Source organism: Solenopsis invicta, unplaced genomic scaffold (assembly GCF_016802725.1).
Source record: "Solenopsis invicta isolate M01_SB unplaced genomic scaffold, UNIL_Sinv_3.0 scaffold_22710, whole genome shotgun sequence".
Lineage (NCBI taxonomy): Eukaryota > Metazoa > Arthropoda > Insecta > Hymenoptera > Formicidae > Solenopsis > Solenopsis invicta.
The window spans coordinates 27483-44801 of NW_024105254.1; the positions used below are offsets into that span (position 1 = coordinate 27483).

At 32.9% G+C, this 17319-nt stretch overlaps 1 protein-coding gene across 1 annotated transcript; it reads right to left on the bottom strand.

Annotated features, from left to right (window-relative positions):
* Positions 1-633: 633 nt before the first annotated feature.
* On the bottom strand, positions 634-15545 carry LOC120359873 (probable cytochrome P450 305a1). The gene is made up of 8 exons (XM_039459299.1): positions 15458-15545; positions 14661-14915; positions 8321-8561; positions 8023-8182; positions 7808-7928; positions 7424-7601; positions 7012-7271; positions 634-1032 (listed from the first exon to the last, which is right to left on the bottom strand). The coding sequence occupies exons 1-8, from the start codon at positions 15543-15545 to the stop codon at positions 854-856; spliced, it is 1482 nt and encodes a 493-aa protein (XP_039315233.1). The 3' UTR covers positions 634-853.
* Between the last annotated feature and the right edge of the window lie 1774 nt (positions 15546-17319).

Consider the following 17319-nt stretch of genomic DNA (forward strand, 5'->3'; position numbering starts at 1 on the left):
GGGAATGATTATTGCAAATAATCTCATTATGAAATCAATAATAAAACTCATTCAAGAACTATTAGGAAATGATTATTGCAAATAACCCAATTATTAGATGCTACATAATCACTATTAAAGAATGAATAATCACTATTGTAAGTCAATAGTGATTATTGGCTTTCCAATAGTTCATTTCCGTAAGGGACGCTAACGGGCTACGAGCGAATTAAAACTAAGATTTCTTTTTATGTTAATTGTCTTTTTGGCAAGATAAAATATCTATTATTTATATCTTTTCGCTTTGTCAAAAAGATATAAATAACTTAAGAGAGTAATATAAGATCTTTTGTCACAAAAAGAACAGAGTTTTCGTCGACTTTGAGTCAGATTTCAGTCGACTATTTATTAACCATTTGTCGACTTTCAAAAATCGACAAACAGTCAACAAATAGTCAATTGCTGTCGAGTTATAGTCGACTGTTGAAAGTTGCCTTTAAGTCAACTGAGAAAAGTCGGCTACCAGTCGACTAACAGTCACGCGTGTTGTGTGGGTGATTATAAACAAAGTTATTCCATAAAATGAAAATGTGTGCCATATTATCATCTTCTCTTCTACTATTCTTTAAAAATTTTTAGAACAAGAAATTCAAATTTATACATGAGTTTTTTATATTATACTTTTAAATTTTTTGTCTTCTTTTTTCTTTTAATGCTTACATATACATATACCTTGGACAGAAAGTGTAACAAAACATAATTAAATAGAATTGTAGTCTAATTGGGAAATTAACATTTGTCAATATGATAAAATTAATTCGAAATATGTTTTTTAAACAAGAAACTTATTTATCTAAGAGAATATAATATTATCTTATCTGGGAACGATTAACAATTCATAATGCTTCAATTCCTTTATTATCCCGATGGTGAATTCTGCATTAACGGATCCTTTACCAGGCAAAGGAAGTAAACGATATTTCTGCATCACCCCGACAAACAGTAGGAATATAGCCGATCTTGCCAAAACTTCTCCAATACATCTTCTCTTTCCTAAAAAAATACATATATACTTTTTCTTTGAGTTGTGACATATAGATCGAAGAAATCAATTTACAAGTATTCAGTTTGAAATTATTTGCTAGATTTAAACACGTACGCGTTAAAACTAAAAAAGTAACAGTTTTTCACAAACTTTTGCTATTCTAGATCAATAAAAATAACCAAGAAACGAGTTTTCGAGTATTTTTGGATTTAAATGGATTGAAATACAAAATGAGCTATTCATTGTTTTGAATTGAGATGGATTCATGTCCCCATGACCTATAAATTTTTTGGTTTAAATAAATTAAAATACGAAGTGAGCTATTCATCATGTTGAATTTATATTATTTCTGGATTCAAATGGATTCTAAATATCCGAAGCGCGAATATAAAAATGTCAAAATGAAATCGTTTCTATCCATTTCAATTCACTTTTGTTTGTTGAGTAACCTGCCGTTATGTAGTAGCATTAAAGCTCTGCATTTGTTGCATCGCAACAATGTCGTAAATATTGTGATCCAATAAATGTTAAGTTAACTAAACGTTGATTGACGTTTTCGTGTTGCGATATGACTGATGTATCTAAAGTACATGAATGCCAATACACAATAGCTGACAATTGTTATAAAGCATTTTTACTGTTGAGCATTTTGAAACTTTTACAAGGTATATTTTGACATTTAAGGGTCTAATCTAGTGTTCGGGCTTCAAAAAATCGCTTTTTTTTTCTTACATTTTTCGAAAGTACAAACTCTTGAGAGTATCCTGTAAAAATTTCAGACCGAAATTCGAAATATTTAGGAAGTTACAGGTCAAAAACGTGAGCGCCCGAAGACTGCCCGCTGCGAACGGCGCGCGACGCGGCAGCTGCACCGCGGCAATCTTACCCGTCCATTCTTGTCTCGACAGGCAAAAAAAAAAAAAAACGAAGTCTTTGAGGAAACCGAAGGATTGTTGTACGCACCAGGCATAGCGGATTAATGTGAGTATAATTTTTTTATAAGAAAGATGTAATCAAAACTTCTCACGCGATTTCTCAAAACAACGTTTTTGTAAGCGGCGCAGGTGATTTAAAAAAATCTATCCAACCGATTGCTTCAAATTTTTAATATGTTATTCTACACAACAATGGCTATCGCCGGTAGTAAAATTACTTATTTTTAATAATAAATTTCTATTTTTTTAACCGATTTTCTATGGAAAAAAGTCATGATTTTTTACACTTTTTTTTATAAGTAGCCATTTTGTTATTTATTAATAAAAATGTTTAATTTTACTACGGGCGATAGCCAATAGCCTACAGAACAATAATCAATTTGATTTTTTTGTTTCAGATAAGCACAACTGGAGATTTTACCTGCGCCAGCGACCTGCATCAATTTAAAGTCGCCAAATTTAATTATTAATAAAATATACTAATTACACAAAAAATCAGAAAAAAAAATTATTTTAGTATCTTAATATTATAATAAATACGTGTGCGAAAAGCGGACTTGATTGTATTTTATTTTGTTGTAAAAAAAAAAATCATAAAATAAGCTTCCGAAATGAACCCGAACACTAGACTAGACCCTTAATTACATATAGATCAGTGCAATAGTCGCTGAACAATCACCAGTAAATGACTATTTTAGAAAAGTATTGGAATAATAATATTTGAAAATAATAAATTTTCAATTGTATTTTATTTATGATATAATTTTCATAAAGGTTTTATTAAAATATCATTTTTTGTTTAAAATGTAATTATATTAAAATGTTATTTATATGTTCATTAATTAGTTAAATTTTTTGAGTGACTCTACTATTATTCCCAATGAGCATATTATCACACGAATGTACACTCATATGTATGATACACTCAAATGTTTTTTTTTTTTTATTTAACTTTATAATTTATCTAGATTTACGCAAAATTATTTAATAGCATATTGTTAACATAGACCTAAAAGCGTGCTGATAATATGGGTAATATCCAGATTTTCATATTAAAATAATTCTGCAATAAATTGATTGTCACACTTTACAAGACTGCGTTCAGAAATATTAGATATCACTTTATCCTAATATTAAATAACAAGGATAAAATGATAGCTCTATATAATGTTTCTAAATACAGAGAAATTCTAAACCAAAGACAATGAAAAATATATAATTTTATAATGTAGTAACTTGTTTATAGAAAAATTTTTAATTTATTTTTGCGGTAGTCTATATTATCACCCCTGTTCCTCTTTGACATCACATTTTCATAAGTCACGTCGTAAATATTTCATAACTTTAAGTCTAGAATTTATTAAACAACATTTTGATGAATATAATCATTATGAGTTTCAATGTAAAATATTGATTATAATAAAGTTATTGAATAAAATATAAATAGGTGCTCACAATATCTTCTCCTTTACTGTCATCGCTATTTTCTTGACTACAAAACGATTAAAATCTGATTTATGTACACACAGGCACGCGCGCGCACACGCACACATGCACAAGAATACGTACAAAGGTCGCAAGTTAGTGAACTAAACTAGGACAAATATTTGTAGCTTTTTCTCTAGCACGAAAAGCATTTTCGACCTTCCGATCGCGCGATAGAGCATGCGAAAAAACAGTAAAGAAGAATTTATAATTGTGTACATGCGTTACGATGCGATACAAGAAGTTTGGCTTATGCATGCCGTAACCGTAAGAAATGAGCTAATCATAATTGATTTATAGAAGATTAATCGGTAATTGTGCACAATAGGAAACCCAGCTCCGATCATGTTGACCTTGACATATGTTATAGAGGCAAGGATATTGAACAACTTTTCCTTATAAACTAATTGGCGCTTTCGTCTAGTTTTCGAGGTATAACTTAGGAAAAAGAAAAACATAGTTTTTTTTAATTATTTCAAAAAATATTCATTTTAGAAAAAAATGTGTCATATCAAAAATGAAGCTTATAAAAAACTCTACAAATAAAGTTCAATACATATTTTACCTAACTCCAATACTTTAAGAGGTACAATCAAAAAGCATTTAAAAAAAACTCTGACAAAAACAAATTTTTACATGTTGTACAGAGAACACGTGGGCGGGGGAAGGACTTCGCCTCCTGCACTTCCTCGCGGTATTTTTTCTAACTTAGCCCACCCCGTCTCACAAGAAAACACAGGGAAGTGTCCGCCTCAGATTAAAAGTTTTTAGTATGTTGTAGTATAGATAAAAATAAGGGACACGTATTTTTTTATACGTACCCATACGCACTTTAAGGGGGTGAAACACCCCTTTGAAGAAAATCGGTTTTTTTCTTTCAAAGCGTATACCGTCGAAACTATAAGAGATAGAAAAAAATGTTTTAAATGAAAGTTGAATGGCTCAAAGAGTAATTTATAACAGCGGAAAAAAAATTAAAAAAAAAATTTTTTTTAATACTTTCCCCCACCACTTATTTATTTATTTTTTTAATTTTTATTTTTTTTATAAGCAAAATAAAGCTTATTTTATTACGAATTCAACGGTATATGATAAAGTTACGATACAACATTCCTATTTTCCAAAAATAATTAAAAACCTCTCTATACGCACGGTACGCGCACCCGTCCGCGCGTTCGTGCGCTACGGAAGTGACTCCCTCCGATTTTGACGTGCCTTTAATATGTTGTACAAATAAGGGACACGATTTTTTACACGTGTCTTAATACACTTTTAAGGGTGAACACCCCTTTAAAGAAAATCGGGTTTTTTCTTTCGAAGCGTGTATCGTCGAAACTATAAGAGATAAAAAAAATGTTCTCAATGAAAGTTGAATGCATGTTTTTCTCGCATAAGATGACAAAAACATTTCGAGGACAGTCTGTGTCTAACATGAAAACGCAAACATTGAGAAAAACATTTACTACAAAATAAAACGACACTACACTAAAGAATAACAACAATTACGGTGTTGTAAGACATTAATTTCTAGTTTAGAAAATAATATGTAATTAATATAAGTTAAACATTTATTTACTGGTTTACATGATTCGACTAGAATTTCCTATCTTGAAATAGAATGTTTACGTCTCGGCAGTATTGACATGTATAGATTCAAGAGTTACGTATGTAAGGAAATGACCCAAAGTGCACGCGCCAGTAGCGTGGTTATGCATATTTCTACACTAATCGAATTTAATAAATTTGTTGACAACATTAATTGAATTGTATAAATACAGTATAAAAGATGAAATTTCTAACTAATTTTTTAATTAGTTTTATGTTAGTTCTCTTGTTGTTAGTTGATGAGCTGGCGTTAGATACTGAAGATATGGAATGTGTGAGTAATAATTTTTTGTAATTCAAGTCTCCTTATCTGTAAAATGTTGAAAAAAACAACTATTCTAGTCGAATCATGTAGACCAGTAAATAAATGTTTAACTTATATTAATTACATATTATTTTCTAAACAAGAAATTAATGTCTTACAACACCGTAATTGTTGTTATTCTTTAGTGTAGTGTCGTTTTATTTTGTAGTAAATGTTTTTCTCAATGTCTACGTTTTCATGTTAGACACAGACTGTCCTCGAAATGTTTTTGTTATCTTATGCGAGAAAAACATGCATTCAACTTTCATTGAGAACATTTTTTTTTTATCTCTTATAGTTTCGACGATACACGCTTCGAAAGAAAAAATTTTTTTTAAAGGGGTGTTTCACCCTTAAAAGTGTATTAGGACACGTGTAAAAAATACGTGTCCCTTATTTTAATTTGTACAACATATTAAGAGCACGTCGAAATCGGAGGGAGTCACTTCCGTAGCGCACGAACGCGCGGACGGGTGCGCGTACCGTGCGTATAGAGAGGTTTTTAATTATTTTTGGAAAATAGGAATGTTGTATCGTAACTTTATCATATACCGTTGAATTCGTAATAAAATAAGCTTTATTTTGCTTATAAAAAAAAATAAAAATTTTGACAAAAAATAGGTAAGTTGTGGGAAAAAGTAATAAAAAAGATTAAAAAAAAATTTTTTTTCCGCTGTTATAAATTACTCTTCAAGCCATTCAACTTTTATTTAAAACATTTTTTCCTATCTCTTATAGTTTCGACGGCATACGCTTCGAAAGAAAAAAACCGATTTTCTTCAAAGGGGTGTTTTACCCCCTTAAAGTGCGTATGGGCACGTATAAAAAAATACGTGTCCCTTATTTTTATCTGTACTACAACATATTAAAAACTCGTTTTAATCTGGGGCGGACACTTCACTGTATTTCCTTGTCAGTCGGTCTACTAATAACGTGGTGGGAGAGGGTGCGGGAGAGGGTGAGCTATAATTTCAAATCTAATACCGCAACATGATCAATTAGATATTCTTGGCCAAATTACAACTAAAATAGTATTAGGTTAAGTTAGGTTAGAAAAAAAATGGGGAGAAAATGCAGGAAAGGTGGAGCTCCTCCACCCGCCCAAGTATCTAGATTTCACGCAAAACTACTCAAAATAAAAGAAAAATTATTTTAAAACAGTTTTTCTACTATAACAACTACAGTATTGAAGTTAGGTAAAATTGTAAATAACCTTTTTTATAGAGCTTATTACGAGCTTCATTTTTTGTTTAACACATATTTTTGTAAAATAAATATTTTTTGAAATAATTAAGAAAAACTGTTTTTTCTTTCTCTAAGTATATCTTGAAAACTAGACGAGAGCGCCGATTAATTTATATGGATAAGTTGTTCAGTATCCTTGCCTCTATAACATATTTCAAGGTCAACATGATTGGAGCTGGCTTCCCTATTGTGCACAATTACCGAATAATCGACTACGATTGGTCAACTTTTTACGGTTACGGCCTGCATAAACCAGGCTTAATTCAAGTTCAAAATTAAGTACATAAACGAAACAATGATTTCTATTTTGTAAAAGAGTTTCCACAATGTTTGAGTTTACCAAGGATGTTATTCCTTTTATGAAAATTTTGTATAAAATTTGTTTTTTTTTAACTCTATAATAATTTACTGACCTTTTCCAAATTGTATAAGATTTTCTTGTGTTTGATAATTTCCATCCTTGTTTATAAATCTCTCCGGCCTAAACGAATTCGGGTCAGGGTATACATCCGGATCCATGTTGTTGCAATGCACATTTAAGAGGACAATAGTATCCTTTGGTATTTTGTAACCATCAAGGATTGTATCTTCGACGGTGCGATGTGGTGCTAATAGAACTACTACACTCGTTAAGCGTTGACTTTCGTTTAATATCGCTTCCGTGTAAGGCATTCTGTGATTAATTTGGAATTTAACATAAATTGAACGTTTGAGTAATTTTTTGTACAGAAGGGTTCATAAAAAAAAACAATTCTGTTTCCTTCTCTCTTTCAAAAATAATTATTAGAAAAAGAAATTATACTCGTCTTAAAGATATAAAATTACTTTTTTCTGTCCTCCAAACTGGGAGTCCTGTTTCCGATCACGGCGTCGATCTCCTCGTGCAACTTGCGTTGTACGTCTGGATGATTTGTTATTTGCATGAAGAGAATATCTAATGTCGCTGTTGTAGTGCTAATGCCGGCGATGAAGAAGTCGATCAATGTCACAATCAGATTACCATCTGAAAAAAAAAAAAAAAACAAAAAAGATACGTTTGTGTGTACTACAGGCGAGCTGGTTTGTTTTCTTACGTACACTTTTATTAATACTTTCATTAATGTGCATTTATTAAGCATGCGAAACAAAGCGTTAATTTCCATGCGAATAGCCGAGAAAATTGTAGCGACGTTTTCTGGACTTTGCTCGATAATAAAAAGCAACTTTTACCATCAAACACATGGGCTCTCTCTCCCTGTCCTTCGCTTTCGTACATCTCCTGGAGAAACAAATCGATAAAATCCGACTCATTTCCCTTAATATATCGTTTTTTATGCTCGTTGATAGTGTCCTGCAAAAGACACAAAATATGATGCGTGGCGCATCAATAAGTATTAGCAAGTGAAAAGCTAAAATTTGAGTTTGAGATCATCGAGATTACGTACCATTAGAAAAGTTTTCAGTTCTTTGTTTAGCGTTACGACGGTATTGTAGCCTGACATTTCCGGTGCGATGTAACGTATCCAAGGTATAGCGGATAGAATTCCGCCGGTCGCATCAAACTGTTGCGATCGATGATCCATCATATTTATGAAATTCTGTAATCTACAAGCAATCGCAGAATCAGAGAGACAATGAAATAATTACGGATTTCTTTCCTTTCTCCGGAAATGAATCCGCGGAAGTGCAGCGTTGTTGAGAATAAGGAGTATTTTTTTTAATCGTTCCGACAATTTTACATACCTCTTGGGATTCTCGGATGGATTCGATCTTGTGACCAAAAACCAAAGAACATTCATTACGGCGGGCGCAAACGCGGGCCGTATAGGTTGTACGCCACCGTCCCTTAGTCTTTTTGCAATGAGCGTCATCTCGTTATTGAGCAGGTCGACCATCGCTGGCTTAGCAAAACCGACCTGTCTTAGTGCGCGTGCGGACCAATTATGCAATTCTTTCCACTCCGGGCCATCGTTCGCCGTAAGTCCTGACACCAATAATTTTTTATTAATTGATAATAATTAATGGCATTTGTAATTACTTTCTGACTTTCACGAGAGTCGAATTTAATTAAAGGGTTTTTTATAAAATTCGAATAACTTTAAATATGGAATAAAAAAGTTAAGATTCGTAAAAATATCAATACAGAAAATAAAGCGGCAAATACGAGTCGAACGCGGTAAATGGTAGAGATTGCCTCTCATCGTGTACCGTTTACCGAGCGCTCGATTTACCTATATTCGCCGCTTTATTTTCTGTATTTACATACTTAAATATTGAGTTTTTAGGAAACAAAAAATATCTTTTTTTCAACTCGTTGATTATGATAAATATGGCAATTTTCTTCGGACATATACAATAAATATAAGAAACGAAGCTGTTTGATTAATGTTTTAAGAATTTATTTAAAAGAGAAAAATAAAGTTATTGGACTTATTTTGTTGTTGTGAGAATTTTGATTTATGATTTACCCAGATAGCACACATAATTAAAAAAGAATTTAAATTTATGCCGTCAATTCTGAATTTATTTTAAGCCGGAAAAAAAATTGTTTTTCTGACTTCAGCATTATAATGACATAAACCTGAATTATTTTTTAATTCTTTTTGAATTCTCTGTGCTATCTAGGTACTTATCCTATAATATATTATATATATTTTTTTTTATAACATTAACAATAACAAAAATAAAAATAGATATATTATTCAAAGTACAAAGCAGTAATCTTGTTAAAATTTTAGAAACTGCGCTTATCAGACACATTTTTTTTTCTATTTTCTTTTTAAATTTGATGTTTCTCTGAACATACAATAGGTATAAGAACAGTACTTCAGATTTTTTTATTTGATAATGTCATATTTAAGGGAAAACAAAAAAACTTTCAGATTTGTTTGGTTATTGTAAAAAATTTACTATTTATATTTTCTATTTTCTAATTAATTCTTACAAGTCAAAATTCTTTATGATGGAACGTTACTAATAGAAAATAGTTTGGTGACATATCCTAGATTTAAAGAAAAGTATTTGTTAAGTTTTTACAGGATTCCTTTTAATTGTCATTTTTTGAGACTTTTTTCTTTGGGACACTGATCGTAAATTGGTTTTTTTTCAAATTTTTCAGGAAAAATTGAAATTGAAATTTTATATGAAGATGTTCTGGCTATACAATTGCAGACAAAAGTTACTTAAATTTGAAATTGATGAAATTCTATGTTTTTATAAAGGAGGTCATCCCGTGTGACGGCTTCAAAAAATCAATTATTTTTTTTGCATAAATCTAATCTAGAGCATTCATAGAATATACTGGCAAAGTAATTTTCCAAAATTCGAAGTCATTGAAAAGTTACAGCAGTGAGTAGGTAAGGTGTTTACCATAAGCACGCAGCTGAGCACTCGGTGGGGCGGGGAACAAGAGCTATTGTATACCTTCGGATTCTAACCTGAAGCCGATTCTATTTACACGCACGTATACGCACACATATTTAGAGTGGTGCTGCTGTCCTGAAACTCAAATTGAATGTAACGGTTGCTTAATTTTGGCTCCGCAGTCAGCGGTGTAACAGCTCTTGAGTTGTCGTAAACAGTAATATTGTACCGTGCAAGTGCTTCAAGTTTGCGATGAGTGACAGAAAAGGAACAAGGGAAACTCGCGCTCGTGCTGAGCGAAGAAAGAAGAGAAAATTTCAAAGAAACCGTTATTCGTTGAAAAATGATCTGGATTATACGTAGGTAGCTGGTGTAAATGGCGGCAGGCTGAAGCTAAGAGCACGCTCGACCAATTCCACCACGAGAAGGCCCTATTATCCACGGAAGTACAAGCAGTAGTTAAATCTATCTATAAAGATTTATCTAAGGACGATCTTTTGACCCAATGTTTAGGACCAGAGACGCAGAATAATAATGAGTCGTTAAATTCACTCATTTGGACGTTCGCTCCGAAACATCTACATTTAGGCGCTCAGATAGTTTAGATTGGAACTTTTTTGGCCTTCGTCATCTTTAATGAAAGCTTCCAAGGCATTATTAAGATAATGCATACGATGGGCTGTTCAATTGGACGATCAGCGCACGCTTATGTAGAGCGCTGCGACGAAGCCCGGATCAGCCGTTCCGAGCAGCGCATGAGCAACACGGCAAGAGAGGCTAGAATTTCAGCAAGGGAGGAGCAGTCGGCCTTTCGAAATTTTCAAGAAAAAAAGGAAGGGATACTCTATGCTCCAGGAATAGCAGATTAGTGGTAAGTAACAATTTCATGATGTAATTCACACGTGAACTTTCAAAACTGCGTTTTTCTCAAAACTGGATTTTTTTAACTGGTGCCCATGATTTTTCGAAAACGGTTCAATGGATTTAAATAAAATTTTGATGGTAGATTCAGCACATGTGTGACTATCGTGGGAACTAGAATTTTTTTAAAATATTGAATCGTTTTCTGTCCGCATAAAAAAATAGTCGCAAGTAGTCATGCTATTTTGAGTTATAATTTTTAAAAGCATGCAAAAAATTGAATTTTTAATATTTTCAAAAAATCCTAGTTCCCACAATAGCCATTCACCTATAGATTAAAATGCAATTTGATTTTTTGATTTTAAATAAACCAGTCTGCCGGAATCGTGGGCACCGTTTATCTGCTTTTTTTTTACATGGGTGCCATTCCAGTGATGTAACTCATTAACGACGCCATATTTTTAAATAAAAAAATTTACACATATAGTTTAAGATGTAATAAATATATAGTAAAAATTTGAAAGCTCTGTATTTTTTCATTTCGCCGCAAAAAAATGCAAAAGAACCTTAAAAAAAATGGTCCTCACACGGGATGACCCCCTTGACGTGCACCATATGTGCTCGTATTATGTATAGGACTTAATGCCAGTTAACATGATATTACTACACTACAAATAAATATATTTGTATATTTTGCAACTTTTGCAATTGTCGGCAAAAAACTTTTAGACATAAATTTTACTTGAAATCAATTGTAAAAAATGAAAGAACTAGATGCATATTCATAACATTTAATGTATATCAGATATCAAATGGTACTTAAAAATCCATATAATACTTAAATAAGTATCATTAACATAATATTTGCCCTTCTAGCACTTTATACAAGTCAAAATAAAATGTGGTTATGTAACGTGGTTATATAACCCATTCGGAAATTTGACATTTGCTTCACGTTGTTTTATCATTGATATTTTAATAACGAGTTAGTAAGTCAATATAAAGTCTTTTTAGAAATATTGCTCAGTATTTTATTTAAGTTTCAGAATATTGGCAATAATGTTTCTTTATAATTTTGTTGACATAAGTGGAAATGTATTGCTACACCATAAAAATACATGCAAAAGTTGATTAACTCGTGAACCAGTTAGAGATTCAACTTCAGATTTTAAACACGTGTTCAGATAATAAATAGAAACAAGTTATAAAATTTTTAAGGCATTGTCAATGTTAGAATGTTACCGCTTATGTTTATTAAAATACATTCTCATATTTGCGGAAAATAAAACTATTAAAAGAAAACAATATCAAGAAAAGGGGAGGCTGTATAATAATAAGTGTGCATGCTTATTTAAGGGGGGAACCTGGTGTAATAGGTAAAAAAAATCGATTCTTTTGCTTAATTTAATATTTTAACCTATTGAAAGTATATTTCTTGAGTTTTGAAACAAAATTCAAAGATTTGACCTAACTACGTTCGGTTTCATTATCGACTGTCAGCGGATACAGCGCGGAGCGTGCAGTGGTCTAAGGCAATTTTGGATTTAAAATCTTATGGCGATGATTTCAAAGTTACAAAAAGTAAATGCGTTGACTATGTAGAAAAAAGAATAGGTAGTAGACTTCGAAATATAAAGAAAACTGCAAAACTTGGAAAAAGAAGAAAATTGACGGACAAGCTAATAAAAAAAAAAAACTTATAAAATATTATGGATTGGCAATAAGAAGGAATCCTGATAGAATCCATTGATTAAATGGAAAACACTATAGTGGCAACTTTTATTATCTAAGTTTAACAAATCAGAAACCGCAGCATACACCAGAAATAGATAGTTAGTGTAAGTGGCGTGTTGCAGAGGCTGCTGGTACTATACAAAATTTTGTGCACTTGCCTGCATTTCATCCGGATGTGTAGAAAAATGTATTACCAATATAAAAGAGTTTTCCAGAAGAGATCTTTTAAAAAGATGTTTAGGCGTGCACACACAGAATGCAAATGAAAGTTTTAGCTTGACAGTATAGCGTTTGGTCCCTAAACATCTTAATTGTGGCATAAAAACAATCGAAATTGCCATTTTTATAGCTGTTGGTATTTTCAATAAAGGTTAATTTAATTTTACAAATAATGAGCCTTGATATTGTTATTGGTCAGCAATGCAAAATATTTGCTGATCCATACGACGCACATAGAATACAAAGGCAGAATTGCTACAGCACGAAAGGGGATCAACCGGCTTGTCAAGAAGAGAAAGCGGCCTTACATAAATTTTATAAGAAAACAGAAGGATGAGCCTGGCATAGCAGATTAATTGAAAGTACTTGAAAATTGTTAGTTATCTGTAACCCAAACGCAGTTTTCTCCAAATTACTTTTTTGAATTAGCGTGCAAGATAACTTGTTGCGTATATAACATGTAAGACATGTCGTGCACGAAGCACACACACACACACACACACACACACACAACGCACGCACGCACGCACGCACACAAACATGCGTAAAAATTAAATGAACGATACTTAAGGCGGAATTTGCAAGAGCACCAGACTCGTCAATTTCACAAAGAAACGCGGTAGCCTTTGGGGCGACATGGTCCCGGCGCCGCGGCTTCGAAGACGCATAACTTCATAATTGCGTCTCATCAGACGGCGTATTTTTTTGTAGACCGCGGGTTTGAAATCGCCGGTATCTTAAAGGGGAAACGGCGACAATCAAGTCAATAACGGTAACCATGGTCCGACGCCTGCGGTCACTGTTTGATTTAGCCGTTTTACGCGTTTTTGTCGCGAATTAAGGGTCCGAATCTGCCAATCAAGACAGGAGCTCGGATTGTCTCCGCGAATCGCGACGAGCCCGCGAGGTGCTTAAATGGGTATACAAAATGTCAGGTAAATATCGCCCCTGGTTTCGTGGATTGATAGATTAAGTAAAACTGAGCAGAAAAGTCCTATACCAGTTTTTAATACTTGACATAGTTAACAAGATAAAAATTAATAAAGTCTGCGAATAAGCGTGTATCACCGCGTGCAAGGACCGCGCGCCGATTGCCGAGACGTAGGCAGCCGCGGCTGGCGGCGCGGCGCGGTGAGGAGGGAAAAACAGCAGTAGCTGACAAGATACATTTCCATATTTAAATATTGTATTAAAAAATTTTATTCTCATAAGAAAACGAGAGAACGAGCTCGTGCATGCTGAGTTCTCTCTACGCACACAATTAGATAACTTAAACCTTTATTTATAATTGTATTGTTTAAATAAATTATTTTTATTGCATAATTTACACGAAAAGTTTTCGTAAAAATCGGTATTTTTTTCTATGTGTCGCGACATTTACATTTTTGCATTATTGTCTTTAATTTTAGATGCAATTAATAACATGAACCCTACCAAAAAGAAATCAATTTAATTTTTTTGTTTCAAATGAATACAAGCAGCGCTACATTGCACGCCGACAAGTGAATCAACACCGATACATTCCATTAATATTATTATTATTATTTAACACATATTATTTTTTTTTCAAAAAATATATTTTTAGTAACTTAATGATAGAATAAGATATCTTGAAAATTTCAAAAAAATTGGTCCAATAGTTTTTTCAAAAAGAGTTTCAAAAAATCACCTTATTTTTAACGCGTTACACCTGGCTCTCCCTTTAAATAATTTGCTCAGTCATTGAAAAATAAAACAGGAAAAAATTGTATTCTTCTCTTACTTTCGTTCGACGTAAATATTGATATCAATCTGTTTAAGATTATAATTTTTTATTATATATTATTAAAATATAAAAACCGTTTTCAACAATATTCTAACTTTAGTATAACTTTAGTATAACAAATTTTGATAGAGGATTTGTTACCCTTTTTCATTCCCAAATTTCGTAGCTTCATAAATTCATTCCAAGGACGCCCATCGTACTTTTCGTTAACGCAAATTTGTTGTATGAGCTTGCTGTCTGAAACAGCGATCGTATATTTGCCACCCAATCGTAAAGATATGACGTTGCTATTATATATTTTGCTGAGATGCAGAAAGGCCATGTGTTGTCCACCGTATTTTTTCTGTAATCGTCGTAAATAATACTGATTTCCAATAAATGGCCAAGGAAAAGGACCTAAAAATTATGAATTTTTGAATGTGGAAATTAAATAACATTTTTTGTTATTATTGTAGGTATCTTCTTTTTTTCTCACAATATTGTTGCAAAAAGTTTTCAGAAAGGTTGCAATTTTCCATATTTTATGCGCAACAATTTTGAAAGAATTCTGCAAAACGTTATGAAACGTTGCAACAGAAATGTTTATATTATACAACCTCTCACATAATAAAATCCATCTTGTAGTAGTAAAAATTTGAAAATGTAGTTCCAAAAGTAGAAAAAAAAATTAAAAGTCATAATTTAAATAACTTTTCGGTTTTAAAACATCGTTTTATGTATAATTCACGTAAAATTATTATTATTAGACATTAAAATCTGTTTTGATCAATGGATTCTTTTTTTGTTAGATAACTTCATTGATCGATTTATAATTAATATTGTTTAAAAATTTAAATACAATTTCTGGAATACATAATGCGATAGTTATCAATTATCAGCGACAACTATTTTTGAATTTGCTCTCATGTAAAAGGCTAAAATATTAATATGTTAATTACCTGGTGGACAGCCTTTTGGTCTCTCTCGAGTTAACACAACAGTAATAAAAAGAATGGTTAAGATCATCAAAGCTGCAGTCACAACCATTGTGCTCCGTTCTTCCTTTTATAACAGGTACTTTCCTTTATAACAGGTAAATATTTTGTCAAATTCTGTAGTTCAGTAGATTAAATTAGGTGATGTAGTAATAGTTTTATAAGAGAAACTTTTTTATTGTGATGTTAATTCATCTCCAAATAACAAAACATGAAAATTCAATCTAAAGCAAATCATTGCACAGATTAAATTGCTCTTCAATGTACGTGCTATTACATTACCTTTTATTTAATTCATCGAAAATGTTTTAGTCAATTCAGTATCCATACTCTGAATTCTATTGTTAAGCAAATGTGAAACAATTATTGCAGCCAATCTACGATAAGTATATGCCGATAAGTTGTTGAAAACTTAACATTATTATATTTTGAAAACTGTTTACATCAATTTATGATCGACATATCAGCAATATGTCAGCAATAAGGCCTATTTATAAATTGTAATAAGCATGTTGATATGGTTGTTGAAAACTTACTAGTATATTTTGAAAACTGTTGTTGGCAAGAATGTTATACTGACAAAAGGATAAACCTTTCTGTTGCTTTACTAATTCAGGAAAAATTTTTTATATATAATTATATATATTTTAACACATATAGACAAATTTTATATATATACAGGGTGTCAGGTAACTACCGCCCGTGGTTTCGAGGACTGATAGATCAAGTAAAACTGAGCAGAAAAGTCCTTTACCATTTTTTAATATTTGCCATAGTTAACGAAAAAAAATAATAAAGCGCGTATCACCGCTACGAATAAGCGCGTATCACCGCGCGCAAGGACCGCCCGCCGGTCGCCGAGATGTAGGTAGCCGTGTAGGCGCGGCGCTGTGCGGTGAGGAGGGAAAAGCAGCTCCCTCCTTGCCGCGCCGCTCGCAGGACGCAGCTACTGCTGCTTTTCCCTCCTCACCGCACAGCGCCACGCCTACAGCCGCGGCTGCCTACGTCTCGGCGACTGGCGGGCGGTCCTTGCGCGCGGTGATACGCGCTTATTTGCAGACTTTATTAATTTTTTTTTGTTAACTATAGCAAATATTAAAAAATGGTAAAGGACTTTTCTGCTCAGTTTTACTTGATCTATCAATCCACGAAACCACGGGCGGTAGTTACCTGACACCCTGTATATACAGGGTGTCCCAGACCAATGTATAAAGATTACTACAAAGAGGTAGAAGGGATCGAAATTAATCAAAAAGTCTAATAACAATTTGCGATATTTGCAATAATTTTCGTGTAATAAAATATTAAAGTCAGCCGAATAAGAGCGCGCGGAGAGGAAAACGGTTGGTCGTCTGAGCCGTAAGACCGCCCGGCTCGATGCGGTGCGGTGCCAAGCTATCCTTTCCCTCGCCGCGCGCCACTTACCGTCGCCTACAATCGGGTCGCAGTGGGCGGTCCTACGGCTCAGATGAACAACCGCTTGTCTCTCCGCGCGCTCTTATTCGGCTGAACTTAATATTTTATTACTAAAAAATTATTGCAAATATCGCAAAATGATATTAGATTTTTTTATTTATCTTGATCCCTTCTACCTCATCGTGATAATCTTTATACATTGGTCTGGGACACCCTGTATATATATATACAGGGTGTCAGGTGACGATCGCCCGTGGTTTCGTGGATTGATAAATCAAGTAAAACTGAGCAGAAAAGTCCTTTACCATTTTTTAATATTTGCCATAGTTAACGAAATAAAAATTAATAAAGTCTGCGAATAAGCGCGTATCACCGCGCGCAAGGACCGCCCGCCGGTCGTCGAGACGTAG

Bases quoted from the DNA above. Each gene is read 5' to 3' on its own strand.
- LOC120359873 (XM_039459299.1), bottom strand. From the start codon at position 15,545: ATGGTTGTGACTGCAGCTTTGATGATCTTAACCATTCTTTTTATTACT. The intron at 7,929-8,022 runs GTACGTAATCTC...TGTCTTTTGCAG, and splicing joins AACTGAAAACTTTTCTAATG to GACACTATCAACGAGCATAA. The intron at 1,033-7,011 runs GTCAGTAAATTA...GTATTTTTTTAG, and splicing joins TCTTATACAATTTGGAAAAG to GAAAGAGAAGATGTATTGGA.